General features: G+C 37.6%; 1 protein-coding gene across 4 annotated transcripts; it reads left to right on the plus strand.

Annotated features, from left to right (window-relative positions):
• Nucleotides 1–725: 725 nt before the first annotated feature.
• LOC107848737 (probable monogalactosyldiacylglycerol synthase, chloroplastic) lies at nt 726–25,533 on the plus strand. 4 transcript variants are annotated; one of them, XM_016693502.2, is made up of 8 exons: nt 726–1,586; nt 7,329–7,501; nt 13,836–13,997; nt 14,073–14,214; nt 16,257–16,481; nt 19,654–19,716; nt 19,850–19,924; nt 25,136–25,533. In XM_016693502.2, exons 1-8 carry the CDS (start codon nt 1,062–1,064, stop codon nt 25,367–25,369), a joined length of 1,599 nt encoding a protein of 532 aa, XP_016548988.1. In that variant the 5' UTR covers nt 726–1,061; the 3' UTR covers nt 25,370–25,533. The 4 variants fall into 4 exon arrangements, with proteins under 4 accessions (XP_016548988.1, XP_047252971.1, XP_016548989.1 ...); XM_016693503.2 differs by lacking the exon at nt 19,850–19,924 and having other exon boundaries at nt 738–1,586; XM_047397016.1 differs by lacking the exon at nt 13,836–13,997 and having other exon boundaries at nt 743–1,586.
• The last annotated feature ends 307 nt before the right edge of the window (nt 25,534–25,840 follow it).

Genomic DNA, 25,840 nt, shown 5'->3' on the forward strand with positions numbered 1-25,840 from the left:
TGAATTATGAGCTATTGTAGTATTATTTTATTTAGAATAAAAATAAATTAATTAATGTATTAATAATTAGACTCTGTATAATTAAAGGTTCGTTTCGCTATGAAAATTATTCAATTTTATTTTTAAAATAGTAATATTTTACTTTACTTCCAAATTAGTATTTGTTAATAATAATCTCAAATTCAATTTAGAGTTGAATCTCAAATATGCATAATTTCCTACTTCATCTTCATAAATTACGAATCACCTTCATAAATTACGAATAAAGTATCTTTGAAAAAAAATATATAACTAAATACAATTTATTTTTTAATCCCAACTTCATAATTTTAAACAAAGAAAAAAACTAAGTACTAAAATTTATGCCAAACGCCTACAATTGCCTCCATAAACTTCTCTGACCAATAATATTTTCAATCAGAATTCATCTTATTGAATCCTTTTAGTACAATTTACATTATTTATGTGATTTGTAAATTATTGTATAGGAGTAAATTTACAAAGCATGCATTATAAGATAGTGGCTGCAAATTTTACAGGGTTTATAAAGAAAAAAAAATAGGAATAACTAATCTTGAGATTAATTTTAGAATGAACTTATTTCATATTTTATGATAATAAAATATATGAGTTATCTCAAAATTTTAGTGTCCTTTTTATCTCACTTAAAAAAAAAAAAAAACTTAATATAAGTTGTTCCTAACCAAACAACCTTAACTAGCAGCCAGTCCTTTTCTAGTTTCTGTTAACAATAGCTTTTGTCATATGAGCATTTCAAAAAAAACCCAAAAAAATGAAATAAAAATTCCTCATAATATTACATCTTCCCTCTAAATCCTCTCCTTGTGGCTGTCCAACCTCTTCCAAACACACACACACACACACACACACTCTTTTTATTAGTGACCCTTTTTCTGTCTTTGTCAACCAACTTTCTCTTGTTATGTAGAATTCTTGATGCCCCAAAACCAAAAAAAATCCAGTCTTTATGGTATATGGACACACCCTTTTGGATTTTCTACTGATTTTGGCCTTCTTTTTACAGTAACAGAAGAGAAAGAATGATGCAGCATTCTTCTGTTACTCAAGAACCCACTAACCCCTTTAGTTTAGTATCTAAAAAAAGCCCTTTGTTATTCAATTACTCAAATAGTAACTTCACTTTAGATGCACATTCAAGTTTGTTGTCTAATTACTTGTATTTTGATTCTAGGGGAAAGAAAGATTCTTGGAATATCAAGAATAAGTCAAAGCCTGTATGTTTATTGAGTTTGAGTAGTAGTAGTAAGAGTGCTTCATCAAGAATTAGTAGAGGTATTTTTCAGTTTAATGAGGCTATTAGATTTCATTGTGAGAAAATCCCTCTTGGGTTTGCATCAGTTGGTGGAGGTATTCATTGTGGAGAGAGTAATGGGGTTGGGGATGAGGGGAATGTGGTAGAGAGTGAGGGGGTACCTAACAATGGCGTTGAATTGGAAATGCCGAAAAAGGTGCTTATTTTGATGAGTGATACTGGTGGGGGTCATAGAGCCTCTGCTGAAGCTATTAGGGCTGCGTTCAATGAAGAATTTGGCGATAAATATCAGGTTAGTTTCGATGGACTCCTATTTGACTTGTCACCTAATAAGCATTAGATGTTTTACGATTTACACTCTGTTTGGATGATTGTTGCATATTGTTTCATAATGTATCTTATTGTATTGTATCGTACTGTATTGTATCGTACTGTATTGTTTTAATGAATACAACATTTGGATAGATTGTATCATTTCCTGTGTTACTTGTATTTTGATTCTAGAGGAAAGAAAGATTCCTTGAATTGTACGAATAAGTCAAAGGCTGTATCCTTATTGAGTTTGATATTAGTAGTAGGAGTACCTCATCAAGTATCAGTAGAGGTATTTTTCAATTTAATAAGGCTATTAGATTTCACTGTGAGAAAATCCCTCTTGGGTTTGCATTAGTTGTTGGAGGGGTTCATTGTGGAGAGAATAATGGGGTTAGGGATGAGGGGAATGTGTTAGAGAATGAGGGGGTACCTAACAATGGTGTTGAATTGGAAACGCTGAAAAGGGTGCTTATTTTGATTAGTGATACTGGTGGGGGTCATAGAGACTCTGCTGAAGCTATTAGGACTTCATTCAATGAAGAATTTGGCGATAAATATCAGGTTAGTTTCGATGGACTCCTATTTGACTTGTCACCTAATAAGCATTAGATGTTTTACGATTTCCACTCTGTTTGGATGATTGTTGCATATCGTTTCATAATGTATCTTATTGTATTGTATCGTACTGTATTGTTTTAATGAAAACAACATTTGGATAGATTGTATCGTTTCCTGTCGTTACTTGTATTTTGAATCAGCTTCAATTAAAATGTGGAGTGGTTCATTCAGATGTTCGTATCCTGGTCTTTCCCTTAGTTTCTCCTCCTTGAAATAGTCAATCATGAACATATGTTAGAACTCCAATGATACAGCTCACACAGATGAGTCCGCAAGATAGAGTGAACGACCTAGAGATGAGTCGACAAATTGAATAGTTTCTAACTGCGCCCTTTTTTTTTTTTTAATGATAAGAAAGTCTTAGTTCTGTATAAACTAAACTTTCAAGTGCCAAAAGTCTGGCCTAAATTCCAGCTAAAATTGTTAGTAAAAATAAACAAAAAAATCGTAAGGGAGCTAGCATTAAACAGAAATTTGATAGATGTAATATGATCTTCTTCTTGGTTATCGAGTTCCACTACACTGACTGACTTGTATTTCACACAACTTTTGGCTTTATCTGAACTAAGAGCACATATTATCAGATGCAATAACTTCTTTTTATTCATCCTCCCAAGAACTAGCACTCAACTTCTTTCACCATTTCTACTCTCTGTCCTTTGATCTTATAGAATCTTGCTTTAGTAATGGATACTTCAATTCATTCAATCAAATACATCTCCACATTGAATATCAGCTTTGGATAGGTCACTTCATATTTAAGACCTTGGTTGCTAGGGAAAGTCACACCCTTCTTATACAAAGATACTTGGGAGGATTAACGTAAGGAAGCTATAACAAATAGAAAAACTGCACTTATGTGAATTTCTTAGGAAAAAATTGCAGTCCATCAAAAGGATACTGGAAACCTGACATTTATTTATTTATTCAAATAGGTAGAATGTAAAAGACCTGATAATTAATCAATCAATAGCCAAATCCCAAAGTTAGTTTGAAGTCGGTAAACCTGACAATCACTGCCTCTAACAATTAATAGTTTATATATCTCTACAATTATAGTTGAGATACACTCAACCACACAATCCAACAATAGTGAGAAACAAAAAGAAAATGAAAACTACCTTGTCTGGATCTTTTATTGACCCTTTTCCTCTGATAAAAACACGACATCCTGTAGTAACTTCCACCCATTTCAATGAATTCCCTCTGGTGCCAAGAAGTGGCCCAACTAAATTAAACTGAAATCGCACCCAAGGGTGTGGCCTAGTGGTTCAATGAAGTTGGGATGAGCACCATGAGGTCTCAGGTTCAATTCCCAGCAGAAACAAACACTAGGTGTTTTCTTCCCATTTGTTCTATCCTTTGTGGACAGAGTTACTTGGTACCTGTTGCTGGTGGGAGGTGGCAGGTATCCCGTGGATTTAGTCGAGGTGCGCGCAAGCTGGCCCGGACACCGCGGTTATCAAAAAAAAAAATTAAACTGAAATCCAAAATGAAGTTTGTTCAAACTATATCTATCCCAAAGCAAACTGTGATTAAGCAACAGCATTAACAGCCCTACATTTAGATAAGTGTCTACTGGAATTTCTAACCGCAATATCCTTTTCACAGTGTACGAACTAGGACTTGCTGGGCCCCTTGCCAGTCCATTGACATTCCTGGAGGTCTACTTAACCTCTGTCACCAATATGGGAATTGGTATTTCAGATGACACTAGTAAAATAACTAGCAAGAAGAAGCGAACCACTTAGCTGACAACACAAAATGCATGGTACTTTGGATATTAAAAGTAAAGAAGCATGCCGACTGAGAGAGAATTAAGCACAAAAAAGAAACTACCAGTCCTGAAAGTGTTCAACGGGAGCAAAATGCGCAGCTATACAGCTGAAACCAGTCAGAGATGTTGACCGAGGAAAGAAAGATTCTTTGAATTGCAAGAATAAGTCTAAAGGCTGTATCTTTATTGAGTTTGAGTATTAGCAGTAGGAGTGCTTCATCAAGTATTAGTAGGGGTATTTTTCAATTTAATAAGGCTATTAGATTTCATTGTGAGAAAGTCCCTCTTGGGTTTGCTTCTGTTGGGGGACAGGTTCATTGTGGAGAGAGCAATGGTGTTGAGGTCTTGGGGATGAGGGGAATGTGGTAGAGATTGAGGGGTTACCTAATAATGGTGTTTAATTAGAAACGCCGAAAAAGGTACTTATTTTGATGAGTGATACTTATTTTGATGAGTGATACTGGTGACTGGTGAGGTCATAGAGCCTCTGCTGAAGCTATTGGGGCCGCGTTCAATGAAGAATTTGGCGATAAATATCAGATTAGTTTCGATGGACTCGTGTTGACTTGTCACCTAATAAGCAAGAAGATCTACGATTTACGCTCTGTTTGGATGATTGTTACAATTTGTTTCATTATGTATCGTATCGTATTATATTGTATTGAATCGTATTGTTTTGATGAATACAATTTTTGGATAGATTGTATCGTTTTCCATCGTTACTTGTATTTTGATTCTAGGGGAAGTAGAAATTCTTTGAATTGCAAGAATAAACCAAAGGCTGCCTCTTTATTGAGTTTGAGTATTAGTAGTAGAAGTGCTTCATCAAGTATTAGTAGAGGTATTTTTTCTGTTTAACAAAGCTATTAGATTCCATTATGAGAAAATCCCTCTTGGGTTTGCTTCAGTTGGTGGAGGGTTTCCTTGTGGAGAGAGCAATGGGGTTGGGGATGAAGTGAGTGTACTGGAGAATAAGGGGATACCTAGCAATGGTGTTGAATTGGAAATGCCAAAAAGGTACTTATTTTGATGAGTGATACTGGCGAGGGTCATAGAGCCTCGTCAGAAGCTATTATGGTCGCATTCAATGAAGAATCTGGAGCTAAATATCAGGTCAGTTTTGATGAACTCCTATGGACTTGTCAGCTAATAAGCATAAACATTGTACGAGTTAGAGTCAGTGGGTTTTGAATAAGTATCCATACTAGTAGTCGTAGTGTTACTCTTGTAGTTTCTTGTCCTTCGATTATGTTACTATCTGTTGTTTCTTGTACTGTGTTTGTCTTGAGCCGAGGGTCTATTGGAAACAACCTCTCTACCTCCGAGGTAGGTGTATGGTCTGGCACACTCTACCCTCCCCAGACCCCACTTTGTGGGACTACAAGAGATATGTAGTTGATGTTGTTGTTGTTGGGTTTGTAGTGAGTACAATCAATTACTCCCTCCGTTTCAAAAAGAAAGACCTACTTTGATTTGGCACAAAGTTTAAGAAAATAAAGAAGACTTTTGAATCTTGTGGCCTTAAAGTAAAGTTGTGTCAAATGTACCAAAATTCCTTTTAATCTTGTGGTCCTAAACATGCCATATGGGAAGTTGAAATTTAAGTATTGTCAAAAAAGAAAATGGGTCATTCTTTTTGAAACGGACTAAAAAGTAAAGTAGGTTATAAATAACCTACTTGGGAATGCCTTTGGGTAGCAAACACAAAGAACTGAGGATATGGGATGATATAATACAGAGGACAGAAAAGAAACTAGCCATATGGAATGGTAATATCTGTCACTTGGGGGCAGACATACTCTAATAAACGCAGTACTGGACTCACTTCCCACTTATGTTATGTCCTTATTTCCTTTACCCGCAAAGGTAAGGAAGAAGTTAGACAAACTCAGAAGAGAATTTTTGTGGTTTGGAAACAAGGAAAGGAAAGGGTACTACTTGGTAAACTGGAAAACAATACAATTACCAAAACTCTCAGGTGGTCTTCGAATTAAGAATTTGAGAATCCACAATGTCTCTTGATGAAATGGCTGTGGAGATATGGGGAGGAGGATCAGGCTCTCTGGAGAATAGTCATACAACATAAATATGGCCAAGACTCTCAATGGTGTACAAAAGAAGTTACTAGTCCCTATGGAGTTTCAGCTTGGAGATCAATAAGGTCCCTCTGGACTAAACTTGCAGGAAACATCAAACTGAAAATAGGAAATGGGGCTAAAATCTTATTTTGGAAAGATGTTTGAGCTGGACAGGAGACCTTAATGCACACTTTTCCTGACTTGTTTTCTTTTTGCAGCAATACTGAAATCGCTTTGGCAGAAAGTTGGTCAAATGGTTGGGATATAGGTTTTAGGAGGAATCTAAATGATTGGGAAATAGATCGGGTGGCACAACTGTTACAGTCACTCGATGAATTTAAAGGTTTTGAGGCAAGGATGGACACAATCTCATGGAAACATTCAGAGGATGAAAGCTTCACAGTCAACAGGCTCTACAAAAAGGAACTTGGAACTCATCAAGCTCTCAGATTGGCTAGATGGAAACAAATATGGACAAGTCAAGCACCAAGCAAGGTCAAATGTTTTGTATGGTTGGTGGCTAAGAGGGCCTGTCTGACTCAAGAGGTACTGCAGAGGAAAGGTTGGCAACTAGTTCCCAGGTGTTTTCTTTGCAATGAGACAAGTGAGACCAACAACCCTTTATTTGTACATTGTAGAGTCACAACTCAACTTTGGAATCTGTTTTTGAGACTCACAGGCAATAGCTGGACAATGCCAGAACACACTGCTGACTTCTTGAGCTGCTGGATTAGGTGAGGTGGAAGCAAAAATAAAAAAAAGTGGTGGGGGATGATTCCAGCCTGCATATGGTGGTCAATATGGAAGGAAAGGAGTGGAAGATGCTTTAAGGGCAAATTTAACTCCATACAGAGAGTAAAGGGGAAATGTATCATATGTTTGTATTTTTGGTATAAAGAGGAAGGTATAGAGGAGGTAGAACAACTAGTAGATATGCTAGGTTCCTTGTAATTAGATTTGGTAATCTCTGTGATCCCTTTTTGGAGGTCTCCAACATTTCCTTAATGCTGTGGAATACAACATTACCAATTTCAAAAAAAAGTGTATAGGGTTTACATTGAGTACAATCAGTTATAAGTTTGTATTGTATGTATATATTGTCTGAACTGAAAGCATTGGATTTGGTCGAACTTTTTGTGAGGGCTATGCTAACAAGTTGTGGATTTATATGTGTTTTATATGATAAAGCATGAGAGATATGAGTGTGTTGATTATGTTATATCCGTTTAAAGAAGGTGCATTGCAGGTGTTTATTACTGATTTGTGGACAGAACATACACCCTGGCCTTTCAACCAATTGCCACGGAGTTACAATTTCTTAGTGAAACATGGCTCTCTGTGGAGAATGACATATTATGCTACTGCTCCCCGTGTAGTTCATCAGACTAATTTTGCTGCTACATCTACTTTTATTGCTCGGTAAGCATGACTTCTTTGATTATGTAAATCCCTTAATCTGTTAGCATCAATGATAACCTTGACACAGCTAAGATTGAATGTTTGATTGATGAAATGTTTGGTAAATCTCGCAACGTATATACAGTCTTTCCTTGATCACTGTGGTGCAGTATCAATTTTGCAAGATATTGTATAATTCAATATGGTAAGGTTCTTTTTTCATCAAAAAGAACCTTTTGTTTAGTATTCTTTTAGAAATTTTGGTAAAAGCAATCATCTGCCATTTAAAATATCTGAGCAATGAAGTATGGTATGTAGGTAGAATTAGGCCCAACGTCCTTTTTCTTTTCATATTATCAAAGCCAGACCTATTAACTTTCTTGGTATATTATCACACTCTAGATGTCCAGCCCTAGACGTGCATGGGATTTTAAGTATCTCAACAACTCCTTGAAGGAATGAGGATTTATCTCCTTATATGGTGTTTTTCTTAATGTTTCTCGGACTCTTCAATAATGTTGACAAGTGCGTGACAAACGTGAGTGACAACATTTTTGGAGAGTCCAAGAAAACATATTTTTTCTAAATCAATTTATGAAAATTATCTCCTTTATAGTGTTAGGCAATTCTCATCTCATGAGCTAACTTTTGTGGTTGAGTTAGAGTTAAGTCCATATTCTTTAAATTCTTAACACACCCCAATTTGGTGCATACATATTATATGTTCCTAATTTGATATGAGGGTATAGGATCTTGGAACTTTGAAGCAATTTTTCTATGATATTTGCTAAATGGTCATTTTAATGGAACATAAGGGTGTGGCTTAGTGCTTAATAAAGTGGGTATGAAGCTCAGAATCTAGGGTTAAACCAGCAAAGACAAAAAAATACTAGGTGATTCCTTTCCATCTCTCTAAGCTTTTGTGGGTAGAGTTTTTAGTACATATGCTGGTTGGAGGTACTAGGTAGCTGGTGGAATAGTCAAGGTCCGTGCAAGTTAGTTCGAATACCACTGGCACCATTATAAGAAAAATCATTTGAAATAAGGATAGAGGTGCTAGTGGATCATGTCTGCCCCTGAATTAAGGATAGAAAGCCATGCAACTTTAGCTATTGGAGCTACATTCCTGGGTTATGTGTCACGCCCCGAGCCGAGGCCCGAGACATGACACGCACCCGATACTATTACTAGTACGAGCGAACGTTTTGGCATATCACATGAGCATGCAGTTAACATAATGAATAGAGAGGAAACTGAATAGAATAAGAGTTCTTAAAGGATAAAGTCTTTCATCAATGTTCATTAATATCACTTAACGTCTGAAGATACAATAGTCATGACAAATAACACTAAGAATTACAAGATCTGTTTGACAACTAAATCAGTCTGTGAAGCCTCTAATAAGTAACAATACTAAAAGGAAAGAAAATATAATGAAGTCATTATATCCCGTCCAACCTCCTGATAGGAAAGAGGCTCACCAATAGCAGAAGATAGAGATCCTAATGAGGCGCTTGACCGCAGACATGAGAGCCAGAACCTACATCATGAGACGATGTAGCGCCAAAGGCGGTCAATACGTGGAATGTATTGGTATGCAAAACCATTTTAGGAGGATAATACATCAAGAGATTAGGACTAACAATAAAATTCAAACGTAAAAGAAGACAACCAGAAAGGAACAAGAATATAAGCTAAATTTATAATTGACCAAGTAAGGTAGGTTTAATTCCTTTGATTATTTGTGAGAGAAAGTAATGAACCGTCATAAACCTCCATGTGAGCGCATGGAGTCTGATCTCGGCCCGATCAGCTAAGCCGTCCTATACCTTGGCGGGCATAGGACGTGACATGACATAATTTGCTAGTAAGTATCCATGGTTAACCCTTTTTCGGAACGCATGAAAAAAGAGTCATCCGACTTGCGGAGTAATCTATATCCTATGTCGGCAAATATAGCTTCGGACATTTGTCGTTTGAACCTATGCCTTCACGGTCAGCTAACTAACTCCGTTATGCTCATGATGTTATCTTTATGAATTCATGCTCAGAGGTTAGATTTATTAGGATCATAAAGTTTTGTTTTTAGTCGTTCTTGACTAGTATTCATAAATTAGCTGCTTTAGGCACATGTCTCGAGTTAGCCACTTTTGGCTTATTTTCGTGAGTTAGTCACTTTAGGCTCATGATTTCTGAATTAGCCATTTTAGGCTCATACTTGATAAGTTACATCGTTCATTAATGTTATTGGAGACTCATGGAAAGTAGTATCATAATACATGTTGTCATGTTTATAAGATCTAGATCTTATAACTTTATGAAGAATGAGATTTTGGGTGTGTTCATGACACTTTTAGCATAACTAAAGATTATGGAGATTATATATGATAGCATGAGGATATTCTTGAAGAAATTTCATAATGTTAGAAGTCTTGTGGACCATATTATCATGTCAGTTCTACAAAAAAAAAAGGTTTCATAACATAGTGAAAATTTTGGAGATTTTGAAAGATTCAAGTCATTTTAGCATAGTTAAAGGTTTCATAGTATGATGGGAATTATGGAGTAACTTCAAAGGTACTTTTTTTTAGCATAACCAATGGTGAAGAGACTCCAGTAATCATGGTAAAAATTCAGATCATCCAATCAATAAATATCGAAGTTCAAGAATTTTATAGAATACATGATTTAGTAAGTCATAAGATCTCCCAACACGTACAAAATGAAGTCAAAGAAAGAGTAGATATGCTTAGAAGATCAAAAGTGCTAGGAGACGTTTGCTTCGATCAATAGATTATGTATTTAGTTCTCTTTGTTGAGACTTAAGTTCTTTAGCTTTTTTCTTGCTGGAAAGTTGTAGTGCTCTTGTAACTTTCTTATTTTTCTCAATTTGAGGTGATTTGCCAGATTTTTAGAAAACTTATTTAAAAAACTAACATGATGGATGAAGATAAAGAAACTCCTGATTTCTCCGACAACTTAATTAAAGAACCTAGACATGTTAAGAGTAATTTGAACTGTGAGAAACAATAGAAACAGTTCTACATACCTCAAAGCGTTTGAAGATCTTGAGATCTGGAGAAGGGATTAGACTTGTTTTCTTGAACCAATTCCCTTAGATTCTTGAGAGCTGAGTTTGACAAGAGAACTGGGATTGCTGGATGCTGAAATGGTTTGTAAAATTGCTGGAGAAAGTGACATTTTTTTAATGTGTGTAACTGAGGAAGACAGATAGATTGTAATTGGTGAAGTTTTTAATGTGTGTAACTGATGAAGACAGAGAGTTGTAACTGATGGAGTTTTTAATGTGTGTAGCTGAGTGTGAGATGTTACAATATCTCCCCCTTGGGATCATTCGTCCTCGAATGAAGGTTATAGACTTATGCAAAAAAATGTGCGCAAAAATTAGGGAATGAGACTTAACGCAGACATGACATAGGACATGGGTTTCAGGGGGCATGAACATAACAACTTAAGGCTTGAATTCATAGAAATCATATGCATGAGCCATGGGGGTATTTTAGTTACTCCCTCCATTTCAAAAAGAATGACCTACTTTCCTTTTTAGTTCGTTTAAAAAAGAATGACTCCTTTCCCTTTTAGCAACTTTTTGATTTCAACTTTCCACATGGCATATTTAAGATCACAAGATTGAAAGGCATTTTGGTACATTTGACATATCTTTAATTTAACACCACAAGATTCAAGTCTTCTTTATTTTCTTAAACCCCGTGCCAAGTCAAACTAGGTCATTCTTTTTTAAGCGGAGAGAGTATTTGATTTGGGTCCATAGAGCATGAATGCCATAATGAAGACTTGTACATAAGTCCCCTTCGATATGAAGTTATATGACATGAAACAACAGTGCAATAGACATAGGAATAGGAGCATTTTCACCTCTAATACTGGTAGCCTTAGATCTTAGCAACACCTTTCGAAGCTACCCCATTTTCCTCTGAATACCACACTTAATTATTTAAACCAACTCGCATGGGAACATGCATATACTAAAGTCTGGTTCTAATTACACATTCTTAACATATTCAAGCCTAACTCGGAGGTACAAGATGCCACACTTAAAACAATCATGCTAGTCTCAATTTTAGGATCCTATAATCTATTTCACTTAGGAACCTTCATCTTGATTGTTGACTTGTTCTTAGGGTTGTTCTAAAACTCAGCAAGGTCTCTCTTGCATCTACAATTTCTCTAATAATATTACTTTTTCTCATTGCAAAAACTACCATCCTCGTGCTCTAATTAAGAACTCACAAATTTCATCATGCATTTACCCATATAGGTATCAACCCCAAGTCTATTACCATAACCACTTCATGGTATCCGTAACGTTAACACTATATAAAAATAAAAATCTTCCCCGTCTGCCCTAGAACCTCTTGACCCACAATTTCATGAACTCCTACCGGGAGGCAAACCATATGACCTCATCTTACTATTACAAATATCTAATTGTCCTCTCGCACTTCATCTATACTTATGATCTTAGATGGAACCAGTACACCGCAATCATCATAACAAGAAACATCTACTCACTTCTATCCAACCATTACTCGTGTTGATATCATACCACTGCCATGCCATAAGGAATACCACTAAAGGTCTAGAATAAGAACACCAGGAATAGAAGGGATATTGCTTATGTCTTATAGGAACGAAGACTTCATGTACCAAAACACGTAAGGTGTGAATAAAGAGTCATTCTGGGCATGGGGATAACATAGCACAAGCTAAGAACATATCATAAAGTTTGGTTTCTTAGAACTAAATATATCGTAAAGCATGTGTTTTTGGCTTAGGAACAACGTAGCATAGAACCCGGACTTCTAGAACCTTAAGAGTAATATAAGGATTGTGGTGTGAAGTTATTATTTCCTATTCAAGGGTTAGAACATGGACATGACTTTGCACATAAAAATTTGGATCTTAGACATAGACACGACATGAATGCATAACTCATGGGTAGAGTGTCATCTTGGCTGAAGTCATGAAATACACTATAATAAGATTGAATCGTAGTGAAACTCGTCATCTCTCTTTTCTGAAAACCCTTACTATCTGCATCTCAAGACCCATTTTTTTTCTTTACCCTATTATCTCCCCCTTAGGTCAAAGTCGATATTTAAAGTATGCTAACCTATTCTCAAATCTAAGCTATCATCACCTTACTCCCCTGAATACTATATCTTTAGGTTCGCAATCCTTACTAGGACTTCATCCTAAGATACTTCTCTTAACATTCTCTAAACTTTGCAAACATCATTTTATAATTTATGCTCTCATTGGTATACATAACCACTTCCTCTATACCTGGTCTTCCCTTCTTAATCTACTTACATCACACCTCTAAATTCTTATCCACCCACTCCAATGGAAATTAAAACTGAACGAAGAGGCTCAACATTGTCCATTTATAATTCTCTCAATTCAGCTCTCAAGAGCACCACATACTACATAACTAGGCTTCTCCACACTTAGAAACTCAAGGATACTAACTAGGATCACATAGCACTAAATAACTTAGAATTTTATATAATAACATACTACCTTGGGTGCACCTTTATTTTCATATAACTTAAGGCCCTTCTTTATCTAAGGACTTTCCTACAATTCACTGTTTCACTTCTATTCTACATATGTATTATTTTTTTTGCAGAATCACACTATTCCTAAATTATCAAACTTAAGCTCTTCCACACAAAAAAATCAAGCCTACTAGATCTATTTTCCAAAACTAGTGCTATCACCCTTATACTGCCATTCATTCATCATTGTGGTTGTCTAAAACTCAAGCTTAGTGTCTACTAAACGTGGATGGCAACACTATTTGATAATACTAATTCGAACTGTATCTTATAAAAAAAATCAAGAATCACTAGTCTATTCAGGTTTCATGACAACATAGCCAATCTAAATCACACCATTTATCTCATAGCCTACAATCACATTCTCCTTCACAACATTACTATCATTCCTTACTAACATAAGCTTAAGCAATAATAAAGTAAGCATCTTGGTGACTCAATTTGTATGGTGTAAATTTTTTTGGTCAATAATTTGCACAGTACGATACTATCAGTTTTCTACTTATGTTTCTCCTATTTCTCAGTTAATCATTTCTTTTGGTTCATCTCTTAATATTATGAACTTATGATGTTCTGTTGCATTAAATTTTTTACCCCAAAGATGTTTCCCTTCCATGTCTTCTTCAGTATAAACATGGACTGGTTGAACATCTATATACATATCTGCACCCAGCTTACAGCTGAGACTACTTTTTATTTTCCCTTGTAGTAGCTTCAGTTGCATAACAAGCCTTCTCTCCTACGTTGTGCAGTGAGGTTGCTAAAGGCTTAATGAAATATCAACCTGATATTATTATCAGCGTTCATCCTCTAATGCAGCATGTGCCTCTTCGCATTTTGAGGTCCAAAGGTCTCTTGAAGAAGATAATATTTACCACTGTCGTTACAGATTTAAGCACTTGCCATCCTACATGGTATATTTTATAGTTATTCAACCATTCTGTTATTTTGATCCTTGTACTAATATTATTTTGCAATTTCATATTTAGGTTTCACAAACTTGTTACTAGGTGCTACTCTCCATCAGAAGAGGTAGCAAAACGAGCACTGAAAGCTGGTCTCAATCCATCTCAAATAAAAGTTTATGGGCTTCCTGTACGACCGTCATTTGTGAAGCCAGTTCCTCCCAAGGTAGGCGTAATTCCTCTACTTCCCTTTGCCCAAGGTGCTTGGAAATAGGGAGCCCTGCAATCTTTCTTCTGTATCTTATGCATGGTTTTATTGAACACTATGGGTAGGTATTTATTTGCATTAGTAATTGGCTAATTAATTTCATCCTCTTCCCAATTCGATTTATTCTTTCATGTTTCGATGTTGCAGAACAAAGGCATTTTGCAGCGTTTTGTTAATTAGCGAGTGTAAGAGCATGAGTGGAACATTGCCATCTCATAGGTGAATTTTAAGATGCCAATATGCAATATTGCCGCTATAGAGTGTGTAGATATATCCAGAATATAACTGAGAACAGTTGTCCAGATTACGAGTATGATCATTTAGAGTGCAAAGATTTGTTCCTTTTGATATGGTGAACACCATCCCCTCCTTCACTATGCCCTGCCCAAACCGTGGCCATTTATCACTTTGCTTCCTTGGTGATTTGGACCTCCAACCTCACGTTTCCACCATGCTATTGTTTGATCGGCGTTAAATAGTTCTTATGGCATTTTTCTCCACAAACCATACTAAACTGGATGGAGTGAGAGAACCTATTGCAGCATTCTATTGCATGAGGCATTTTTTTTTTTTGAGAAGGTAATAACTATATTTAAAAAAGAACACTAAGAAAATGCTGCAAAAGTATGGACAGAGTTACCTTGTCAATGAAGTGGGTTGAGAACTTGAGATCTCAACGTTCAAATCCCAGCAGAGACACAAAAAACACTAGGTGATTCTTCCCATCTGTCCTAGCCTTGGTGGACAGAGTTACCTGATATCTTTTGCTGGTGGGTGGTGACAGGTATCCTGTAGATTTAGTCGTGGGGCGTAGAAGCTGGCCCCGACACCACGGTTAAAAAAAAAGTATGGACATCAGTAGCCAAATTCAGAACGTCAGAGTATCCCTGTCCTATTATTGCATGGCACCCTATAAGATCTAAAACTGATTCACAGTCATTTTAATATGCTTTCTTACACCAGAATAAAAATAGAAAATACAAGTCATTTTGATTATTTAAACGTCAAGAAAGAGCAATATTAAACAGTTTTTTCCAGGATCAATTGTACTTCAGGAAAGATCAATATTAAGCATATTCTGTTGTTTTTCTTCATCATAAGTGTATTTTGTTTTAGAAGTTAGAGAGTGCTAGAATATTTTCCTTCTCATCCATGGGCAGAGATGATTAGACAGGACATGCCACGGCTGTAGCTTTCCGAAGACATGACCTCAAATAGGAGGTTATGGAGGAAACAAATTAGGGTAGATGCTTAGTTAGGTAGTTGAGAGTTGTCTCACTTGTTCCTTCAGACTAGTAGTTGTAGTCTTACTTTGAGATTTTCTTGTTTTATTTCTTTGATTATTTGATGTTTCTCACATTGAGATTATCGTAGTATTTTGTTGTAGTGACTGTTCCTTATTAGTGTGCTTTGTCATGCTTTCTTTAGCATTTTGTCTTGGTTTCTTCTTTCTTGTTGTTTTCCTTTTTAGAATTGTGTTGTTATGTTTTTACTTGAGCTGAGAGTCTATTGGAAACAACCTCTCTGCCCCACAGAGTAGGGGCAAGGTTTGCGTACACACTATCCTCCTAGATCCCACTTGTGGGATTATGCTTGATATATTGTTGTTTATCTGTGGCCTTATCAGTAGTGAATCTTTCTGGCCTTCTGTGGTTAGAACTTCTGATTGCAAAGAGCTCTCCTTTGTTTCTTATACGATGTAACTGTGTCAAAACCTTAACCCTCCATGTTGGATAAATGTACAACGGGATCAGCTGATACATTGTGGTCGAGCGACCAAATAAAATAAGAACGTTTCATTTGCGAAAAGATCTAGGACTGGGATGTAAATAGAATTCTCTCAAATTGCGCCATTTTAAATGAATCCGTTTGCCAGCATCTTACCTCATTCACTTGTGACTGAATGTTTACCTTACTGTTGGGCTCTTATATTTTCTCATATTCTTCGCACCATCTCCCACATGATCAGTGTTTTAGACTGTTTTCTAATCCAATTCTAGGTTGAACTGAGGAAGGAACTTGGTATGGAGCATCATCTCCCAGCCGTACTACTGATGGGTGGTGGGGAAGGAATGGGACCAATAGAGGCTACTGCTCGAGCACTTGGAGATGCATTGTATGATGAAACTATAGGGGAACCAATCGGTCAGGTCCTAGTAATATGTGGGCGCAATAAGAAGCTTTTCAACAGACTGAATTCAGTGCACTGGAAAGTTCCTGTTCAGGTATTAGTTACTGAAACTTTGCCAGCCTGATGCTTCACACTAATCTCTTTGTTGTATTATCTGAAAGCTCTCTGAAATTGTTTAGCATCTCTTAGGAAATACTCAATTGTGGAACTTTTTATTTTGTCCGTTTCATTTTGATTGGTATGGTAAGCTTGATATCCCCTACTTGCGCCATTCTATTGTTGATATCAGACCTCCATCTTTGCATGACTTTCGTCTTTACCTTTCTCATTTAACTGGTGTACTAAGATTACCATGTATCCTGTACTTTAGTGATTATATTTTTAATCATGTGTATGCCATCCTTGTCAAGTTTTACTCAAATAATAAGTCTGTGATCACAGACAAGCTGGTTGTGGATACTTAAAAGACACGAAGGCCGGTAATTGTCTGTTTACACTTTAACTTAGGGGTTGTTTGGTAGCTAAGTTGATTGACAATAGAGATGAAGAGGAGAAACGGGTGAATAGAGAGGTGTACAAAGTGGCTAGGAAAGAGGCTAAGTTAGCAGTTACGGCTGCTAAGACAACAACGTTTGAGAGCCTGTATGCGGGGTTAGAGGAGAAAGGCGGGGAATAGAGATTGTATAGGCTGGCTAAAGCTAGGGAACGGAAGGGTCATGACCTAGATCAAGTGAAGTATATTAAGGGGGAGGATGACACAGTTTTGGTGGAGGATGTTCACATTAAGAGGAGATGGCAGAAGTATTTTCATGGACTGTTGAATGAGGAGGGGGACAGAAGCATTGAGTTAGGGGAGCTGGAGCACTCAGAGGAAAATCGAAATTTCAGTTATGGGAGACGCTTTAAGGTTGAGGAGGTCAGAGAGGCTATCCGTAGGATGCGGAGGGGTAGGGCAACGGGGCCTGACGAAATTCCGGTGGATTTTTTGAAAGTTTTCTGGTGGAGCAGGTTTAAAGTGGTTGAATGATTTATTTAATGGCATTTTCAAGACTGCGAAAATGCCTGAGGCTTGGAGATGAAGTAGGTTGATTCCGTTATATAAAAACAAGGGTGATATTTAGAGTTGCAACAACTATAGGGGGTATTAAGCTGTTGAGTCACACTATGAAGATTTAGGAGAGGGTGGTTGAGCGGAGATTGAGGAGGGTCGTGTCCATTTGGGAGAATCAGTTTGGATTTATGCCTGGTTGCTCGACGACAGAGGCAATACACCTGGTGAGGAGATGGTGGAGCAGTATAGGGAAAGGAAGAGGGATTTACACATGGTGTTCATCGACCTGGAGAAGGCGTAGGCGTATGACAAAGTCCCTAGAGAGGTTCCTGGTGATGTACATCAGAGTCATTAAGGACATGTACGATGGAGGGAAGACTCGGTTGAGGACGGCGGGAGGAGACTCAGAACATTTTCCGGTCGAGATAGGGTTGCATCAGGGATTGACTCTCAGTCCGTTTCTGTTTGCGCTGGTGATGGACGTGTTGACGCGGAGTATTCAGGATGAGGTTCCTTAGTATATGTTATTTGCAGATGATGTAGTGCTGATTGATGATACGCCGGGGGGGGGGGGGGGGGAATGAATAACTGGAGGTTTGGAGGGGTTCAAGTTGAGTAGATCCGAGACGGAGTATATGGAATGCAAGTTTAGTGACTTGAAGCAGAAGGACGAAGTATTGGTGAGGTTGGATTCCCAGGTTGTTTGTAAGAGGGATAGTTTTAAGTATCTTGGATCTATGATTCAGGGGAATGGTAAGATTGATGAGGATGTCTAAACGTATTGAAGCAGGATGGATGAAGTGAAGGCTCGCTTCGGGAGTGTTGTGTGATAAGAAGGTGCCCTTAAAGCTTAAAGGCAAGTTCTACAGAGTGGCAGTCCGTCCGGTCATGCTGTATAGTGCAGAGTGTTGGCCAGTCAAGAACTCCCACACTCAAAAATCGAAAGTAGCGGAAATGAGAATGTTGTGTTGGATGTGTGGACTTACTAAAGGGGATAGAGTTAGGAATGAGATTATCCGGGAGAAGGTGGGAGTGGCTTCGGTGGAAGATAAGATGCGGGAAGGAAGAATGAGATGGTTTGGGCATGTGATGAGGAGGGGCACGGATGCCCCAATTCGTAGGTGTGAGAGACTAGCTTTGGATAGTTTCAGGAAGAGTAGAGGTAGGGCGAAGAAATATTGGAGAGAGGTGATTAGACATGACTTGGAGTTGTTACAGCTTACTGAGGACATGACCCTAGATAGGAAGGTGTGGAGGTCGAGGATAAAGGTAAAAGACTAGTGCGTGCATGGATTGTAACTAGTAGTTAGGGAGCTCTTGTGTAGCCAGGTTAGTAACCGTAGGACTGTGTCCATTGGTAGGAGCCGCTACTGTATGCTACTACTAGGTGGGTCTCTTTTTCTTATTCCTTACTTCCTATCTCTTATTTTCGTATTGCTCCCATTTTTCGTCTCTCTTATTTCCATTTTTACTATTTCCTATTTCTTTTTTCGGTTATGCCACTCATCCTGTTTCATGTTTTACTATGACCTTGTTACCTATTCTTCATCTTGAGCCGGGGGTCTATTGGAAACAACCTCTCTACTTTTTCGGAGGTAGCGGTATGAACTGCGTACATTCTACCCTCCCCAGACCCCACTTGGTGGGAATACACTGGGTTTGTTGTTGTTGTTGTTGGTTGTTTGGTAGCTAGTCAGTGTTATGCAAATATTTGTAATACATGATATAGTTACGAGGGATTATATGTATTATTTTATGCAGGGATAAGTTATGTAGGGCCTAGTTATTCATGTATTAGTCATTCCATATTTTATCATGCATAAAATAATACATAGATTTCCTCATAACTTATACATGTATTAGTTATGTTGGTTTCTAAATTCCAAACCCAACATTGTATTAATTTTATACATAGTAAAAGAATACTACCAAACATGATATCACTTATGCAGAATTTAATACATGCATAACTTACCTCCTAACATGCTACCAAACAACCCCTTTGGGTTTATTGTCAATTTTTCTTACTTCTTAGGCACCGTGGTTTTCCTTTTAATCTACTTTAGAGTAACATTTTTCTATGTGCGAGTTGCAGATGTATTTAAGTGACTGACATGTAATACGAAATTACCAATGTATGTAGTATAACTTTGACTAAATCTTTTCATGTTCAAGCATTTATGCGTCTCCTTAGGGTATCTATGTCATGTTTCAGGTAAAGGGGTTTGTCACTAAAATGGAGGAATGCATGGGTGCTTGTGATTGCATTATTACTAAGGTTTGTCACATTTCGTTCTAGCTGTTTTCACTAAATCAAACTGAAAAAGGAGGATGAGATTCCACTCCACCTCAAAGTAAAAAAAAAAAAATGAGAAAAAGAATACTACTCTGATTATTCTGGTTGTCTGTAGGCTGGTCCAGGGACTATTGCGGAAGCCATGATTCGTGGACTGCCTATAATTCTTAATGGTTACATTGCTGGACAGGTACATCGAGTATTCACAATGTTATTGGTTTTTTTTATTGGAGTTCCTTTTATTTGTCTTGCAACAACAACGACATACTCTTGAGCTGGGGGTCTATCGGAAACAGCCTCTACTTCTCCGGAGGTAGCGGTATGGACTGCGTACATTTTACCCTCCCCAGACCCCACTTTGTGGAAATACAATGGGTTTGTTGTGGTTGTTGTGGTTGTGGCAACAACAACATACCCGATATATTGCAGTAATCAGAAATGCCTTTTATTATGAAGTTCCCATCCTATCACTTGTGTCATCCAAGGGAGAAAACAGCTGATTTTGGTTCCTCTCTCAAATTTTCCATTTGAAATGACTTCCACCACAACAACATATTCAGTATATTCCCACCAAGTGGGGTCTGGGGAGGGTAAGCGTACGCAGTCCATACCGCTACCTCAAATGTGAGATAGAGAGGTTGTTTCCGATAGACCCCCGGCTCAAAATAGAGTAATCTAATAGTAATAAAACAAGATACAATAGAAATTAACATATCCAATAATACCAAAGGCAAGATACTCCAAATACCACACCAAAACATACATCATAAACTCATACTAACCTTCTATCCTAATTCGCCTCCTCCACAACTTCCTATCCAGGGCCATGTCCTCGGTAAGCTCAAGCTGCTCCATGTCATGTCTAATCACCTCCCTTCAATATTTCTTCGGTCTACCTCTACCTCGCTTGAAATGATTGCTATTTTAAAAAAAAAGGATAAAAAGGTTAAAAAAAATCTGCTTCTTGTGTGGAATTTGCTTCAGATTACTAATTCAATAGTGCTGCCATCCAAAATTTATTCCGGGGAGTAGAAGTTCAGCAAATTGAAACAATGACATATTTTGAATTTTTTTTCTTTGTTTCAACAAAATCTTGTGTAAGTTTCTTGAAGGTATATTCGGTGAAGTTGGAATTTTGTCTTGTTCGATTTTCGCCATGAATTTTTAGCCGAAGGTCTATTGGAAATAACTTCTCTACCTCGCAAAGGTAGGAGTAAGGTTTGCGTACATTCTACCCTCTCCAGACCCCACTTGTGGGATTACACGGGGTATTTGTTGTTGATCTTTGCCATGAAGAAAACGCCTTAAGAAGCTATCCTAGGTTTGATAGTTTCACCCATATTTGAAATCCGTCATGGAGTTAGACAGATTCTGTGGATGTAAGGAATGGTATTTCATGATGTTTCAGAGCATTGACATTTTTGAGCCCATCAGTTATTGTTTTACTGAACCTGCCCATTGGGCCTAAGTAACCCAGTGCCAACCCATTAAGTCGGGCCCATGGGGGCTTGTTCCTCATGGGCAGGTCCTCATTTGAACTAGGCCAGTCATGGCTAGTTAATTTTTTTGAAATGTTGGGACCAGCCCGAGCTCAAAACAACTAGCCAGCTAGACTGGATCCTAGTGGGTCTGATGGGCTTGTTTTCTATTTTGTCCGTGTTTCTTTTTTTAAAGAAGGCTTAAAAACACCCTCATAGTTGTCCCCAGTTACTAGTTACTGGTTAGCCTTTTATATTTTGCGTGGGAGGAGAAAAGAGAGGGGAGATGTTCAGGACTATCTCAAAATGGAATTGCTAAACCCGTAAATATTACAGTGGCAAAAAGAGTGTATTTCACTTTCCCAAGAGAGTGAGCAACACAAAAAATCTAAGAAATTTATGTTTAAGCATTTCTTTTATCGAATAGTAGTTCAATTTATGTTTTAAGCATTTCTTTTATCGAATAGTAGTTTTCATAAAAGAAATTCTTTTCCTTTTTCTTTTCTTTCTTTTCTTTTTCGTTTCTCTCATCTGCGGCGTATGTTTTAAGCATTTCTTTTATTGAATAGTAGTTTTCCTAAAAGAAATTCTTTTCCTTTTCATCTTTTTTTTTTTTCTTTTTCTTTCCTTTTTGTTTCTCTCATCTTTTCTTGAGCTGGGGGTCTATCGGAGACATCATCTCAACTTCATCTGAGGTAGTGGTATGGACTGCGTACATTTTATCTCCCTCGGACCTCACTTGATGGGAATACACTGGGTATGTTGTTGTTGTTTGTTTCTCTCATCTGCCGCCACCATCACAAATTTCCCTTGTCCCCATCTATTTCTTCTTCAAAATTAGGAAAAAAAAAACTCACCATAACACAATAGCGAAACCATCGCCAGAACATCGAAAAGCCGACAACCACCACCATCCTCCTCTTCACTCCACCTTACACCATCAACAAAAACCCACCATTTCAAACCCCTTCTCCAACCAGCCTTTCTTCTCCTTCCGAAGAAAGTGGAGCTACAGGGCCTTCTTGACTGTTCTGCTGTTGGTGAACGGAGGAGAGAGGAGTTGGGTGAACCATTGGACCTTTTGATTAACTGATTCGACCGAGCGTTGAGACTTCTTTTGAGTGAACTTAAAGTGAGTCAAAATCATATGAAGATTACTAGAATGAATGAAGCAGTAACTTGAAGATGACGTTTTGTTTTGAAAGAAAATGAAGTCTCCTGTGACAAGTAATGGAAAAAAGAAAGAAAATAGAATAGAATAGAATAGAAAAAGAAGAAAAGAATAAGAATGTGGCACTCAGGCGGATCTAGAGGGGCTGCAGGAGTTCGGCGCAAAAAATTACATTGCATATAAGGTACTTCAAATATTTTATGTGTATATATAGATTTTGAACCTTCTAAACATAATATTAGAGGATGGCTTAGTGGTTGAGGGGTTCTAAGTTCAGTCTTGAGGTCCCAAGTTCAAATCCCAAACAGTACGTTTTTATTTTCATATCCCCTTGGTGAAAATTCTGCATCCGCCACTGGTCGCAGTGTGTGCATATATTGCTCAAAACAAATTCAGTTATGGTGTTTTAAGGGTGTATTCAATTAACTATGAAACAGGCTGGGTTTAGGGGTTGGGGTTGGGGAGATAGGACCTCGGCACCTCGGCAAGTATAAGTTATGTAACTCGTAATCCAGGACGAGTTTTGGGTTGTTGTTATGCCTTTTCCCCTTTTATCTGCAAACTTTTGTAATTGTAACTTATTTTTACAAGTATGGAAAATAATACCTCCATAGAGGAATATTCATAATATTTAAGAAAAAAAATCTCGAAATAGTATTAACTTTAACAAATGAAGTGTTTACCAATTGAATCAAATTCAAACACCAAATATTATCAACTTTGAACACTCCAAAGGAAATGTCGCGATTATTTTATGATCTCATAAAATACAACAAAAGTAGCAATCTTTTTTTCTGAACCAACTTCCAAACTCTTCTATGACATCTTCAACTTTCAGAAAGGTTGTTGATTTCATCTTGGTATCTTCAACTCGTATTTTCTCAATTAAATCTTTTGAAATGTTGTTCCTTTTATTGGGTAGACCGTACATGTCTAGTCTAGCTCTGCAGCCAGAGACTTTGGAACCTGTCCAAGCCCTGTATTTAGGCCCTAAGTTGCTCGGATCCTCCAAAAATGTTGCCGCACCTGTGTCAGATCTCCAAAAATGCACTACTTTTGAAGGATCTGACACGCACCCAATGACATTTTTGAAGAGTCTAGCAACATAGTTTAGGCCTAGACTAGTCCGGTTTCTTGGCATGGACTGAGTTTTCCAGATTTATTCTTTACCATATTTTGTTTGAAATGAGCTGGCTGTGTTTAAATTTCTATCTAAATTAAGCCACCAAGGTTGGCCCTTTGTGAGTTCAGTTTCTCTCCATCTAAGGAACTAATATCGTACTGACACATCTTTAGATGTAGCCTAACTAAAGAATACCAGGGGCTCTTTACTGAAAGCTTAAAATGGCAATACATTACTCTAATTACCTTGAAGTAAGGTCAAAAGTATCATCTGCCTATTAAATGCTGACATATATTGGAAGGTTGTAGTTGAAGGGTTTTCCCCAATGGTGTCTGGTATATGGGCTGCTAGTTTTAGAAACTGGAATCTGAATTAGGAAGAAAACATGGCTCCGGAAGTTTTCAATATTGAAGTAATCTAGTATGGATAAGGATCATGATTTTAATGCTCGAGGAGACAGAGACAGGACTGTAAAAGTTGGGTGGAAGTGGGCGAGAAATGGATTCGTTGCATTCCACTTAAATTTCAGAGGATATACAATGAATTGAGTTTACAAAAAACTGCATAGACTTTCAAATATGGGATGTGACAAAAGTACCACTACTACTAATACATCTGCTAATCACTTAAGAGCTTACTGCATGAATAACCATGATCTGTCTTCTCGATATGATAGACCATCTTTGATGAGGAAGAGCTGTAAGAGGATCTCAAGTCCAATTTCACCTAAGCTCTTGCTCCTTCTAAGAAACTGCGGAATATAAGTGTAGTTACAGTTGCTTTTGGTCTTACTCAGTATAGTGATCTATCTTGACGTATGTTATCTTCACTTTTGACTTCTCAAATTCTTAAGAGTGATTGTCGTCATGGTTATCTGGATTTGTGGGTTCCAATTGCACCGTTTAAGTTCCAACGTTGCACGCTAATTGTTCCACATCATTCTTTCCTCATTGTAGATGGGATGGACTTGTTAGCCAAAACTCAAGAGTAACATGAAAGAGGGTGCTTTCTCTTTATGCCCTCTTCCTTTTGCCCTGTTGGTGGGGTTGAGGAGGGGGTGGGGGGTGGGGGTGGGGTTTTAAATGATCATACTAAAATTTCCCAGTTCGAATAATAGTATGTCATGTTAATGTGCGTTGGATGATCCATATCTCAGGGTCAGGCACTGATAAACACATTGAACTATCCATATCCCTCACTGCTCAGGCACAATGACACAATTATCAGGGGTGCGCTCTACCAGTGAGCTAATAGCCTGTCATGCAAGCTTCCCATTGGGAACCCACTATGCCAAAAGTGAGAGAAACCCCATCCTTCTCTTTCCTTTTTTCTCCCCCATGTCGTACATGGGGACAGTTCAAACTTCCTAACTTAATGGCTGCGACCTGCAATAAGTGTCCCATTTTCCTAACCTTTCCACATACTGCCTTTGAATGCTTCTGATGCCATTTATAACTTGATCATCCTAGAAGCAGAATATAAGTTAAACACAATGAAACATAGTACGACTAAGTTCCCCCAATATTTCCTCTTTTATCTAGTTTCTGTTGTCAATATGGATATTTCCTGTTATGCCATATGGAGTCGTTCAACCTCTAACTTATGGTTATATGTTTTATCTAACAACAGGAGGCTGGAAATGTGCCATATGTTATCGAGAATGGATGCGGGAAATACTCAAAGTCGCCTAAAAAGATAGCTAATATAGTTGCGCAGTGGTTTGGTCCCAGACAAGATGAGCTCAGAATGATGTCCCAAAATGCTCTAAGGCTAGCAAGACCAGATGCTGTATTTAAGATAGTCCATGACATGCATGAACTGGTCAGACAGAAAAATTTTGTACCACAGTATTGTCCTGCTTAAGCTAATTACGTCAGTCATCCGGTCGGAGTTGGCAGGCACCAGTGGAATACATACACTCTCTGTGTAGAAGTTGGCTCGGCTACCAATAATTGAAAAATAATTATTATTATTTCAACTCAATTTTGGCTTGAATTCTTATGTGAATGTACCATTGCCCTGTCAAACTTCCTGCTTCTCCTCTCTTTTTTACTTTGTTGTTTTCTGTTTATGTTCATTTACTTAATACTGTAGCAAAACCAAGGTAAATCATATTTTGTGGTCAAGTTCATTTCAGATAAGATACTTTCCTCTGATCCATGAGGTGGTTTGACAATTGGAACTCTTCTATTTTCTCTTCCCATTACAATGAAATGAAAACCAGGTCAGGCATACGTCGTACACAAAGCCTAGTATTTGAGTTGAGAAGGATACAAGATGGTCCATTATCCACCGTGCTTAAAATTGTGCACTAGCTAGCCCTCGAGGATTTCT

The sequence above is a fragment of the Capsicum annuum genome, chromosome 9 (assembly GCF_002878395.1).
Source record: "Capsicum annuum cultivar UCD-10X-F1 chromosome 9, UCD10Xv1.1, whole genome shotgun sequence".
NCBI lineage: Eukaryota > Viridiplantae > Streptophyta > Magnoliopsida > Solanales > Solanaceae > Capsicum > Capsicum annuum.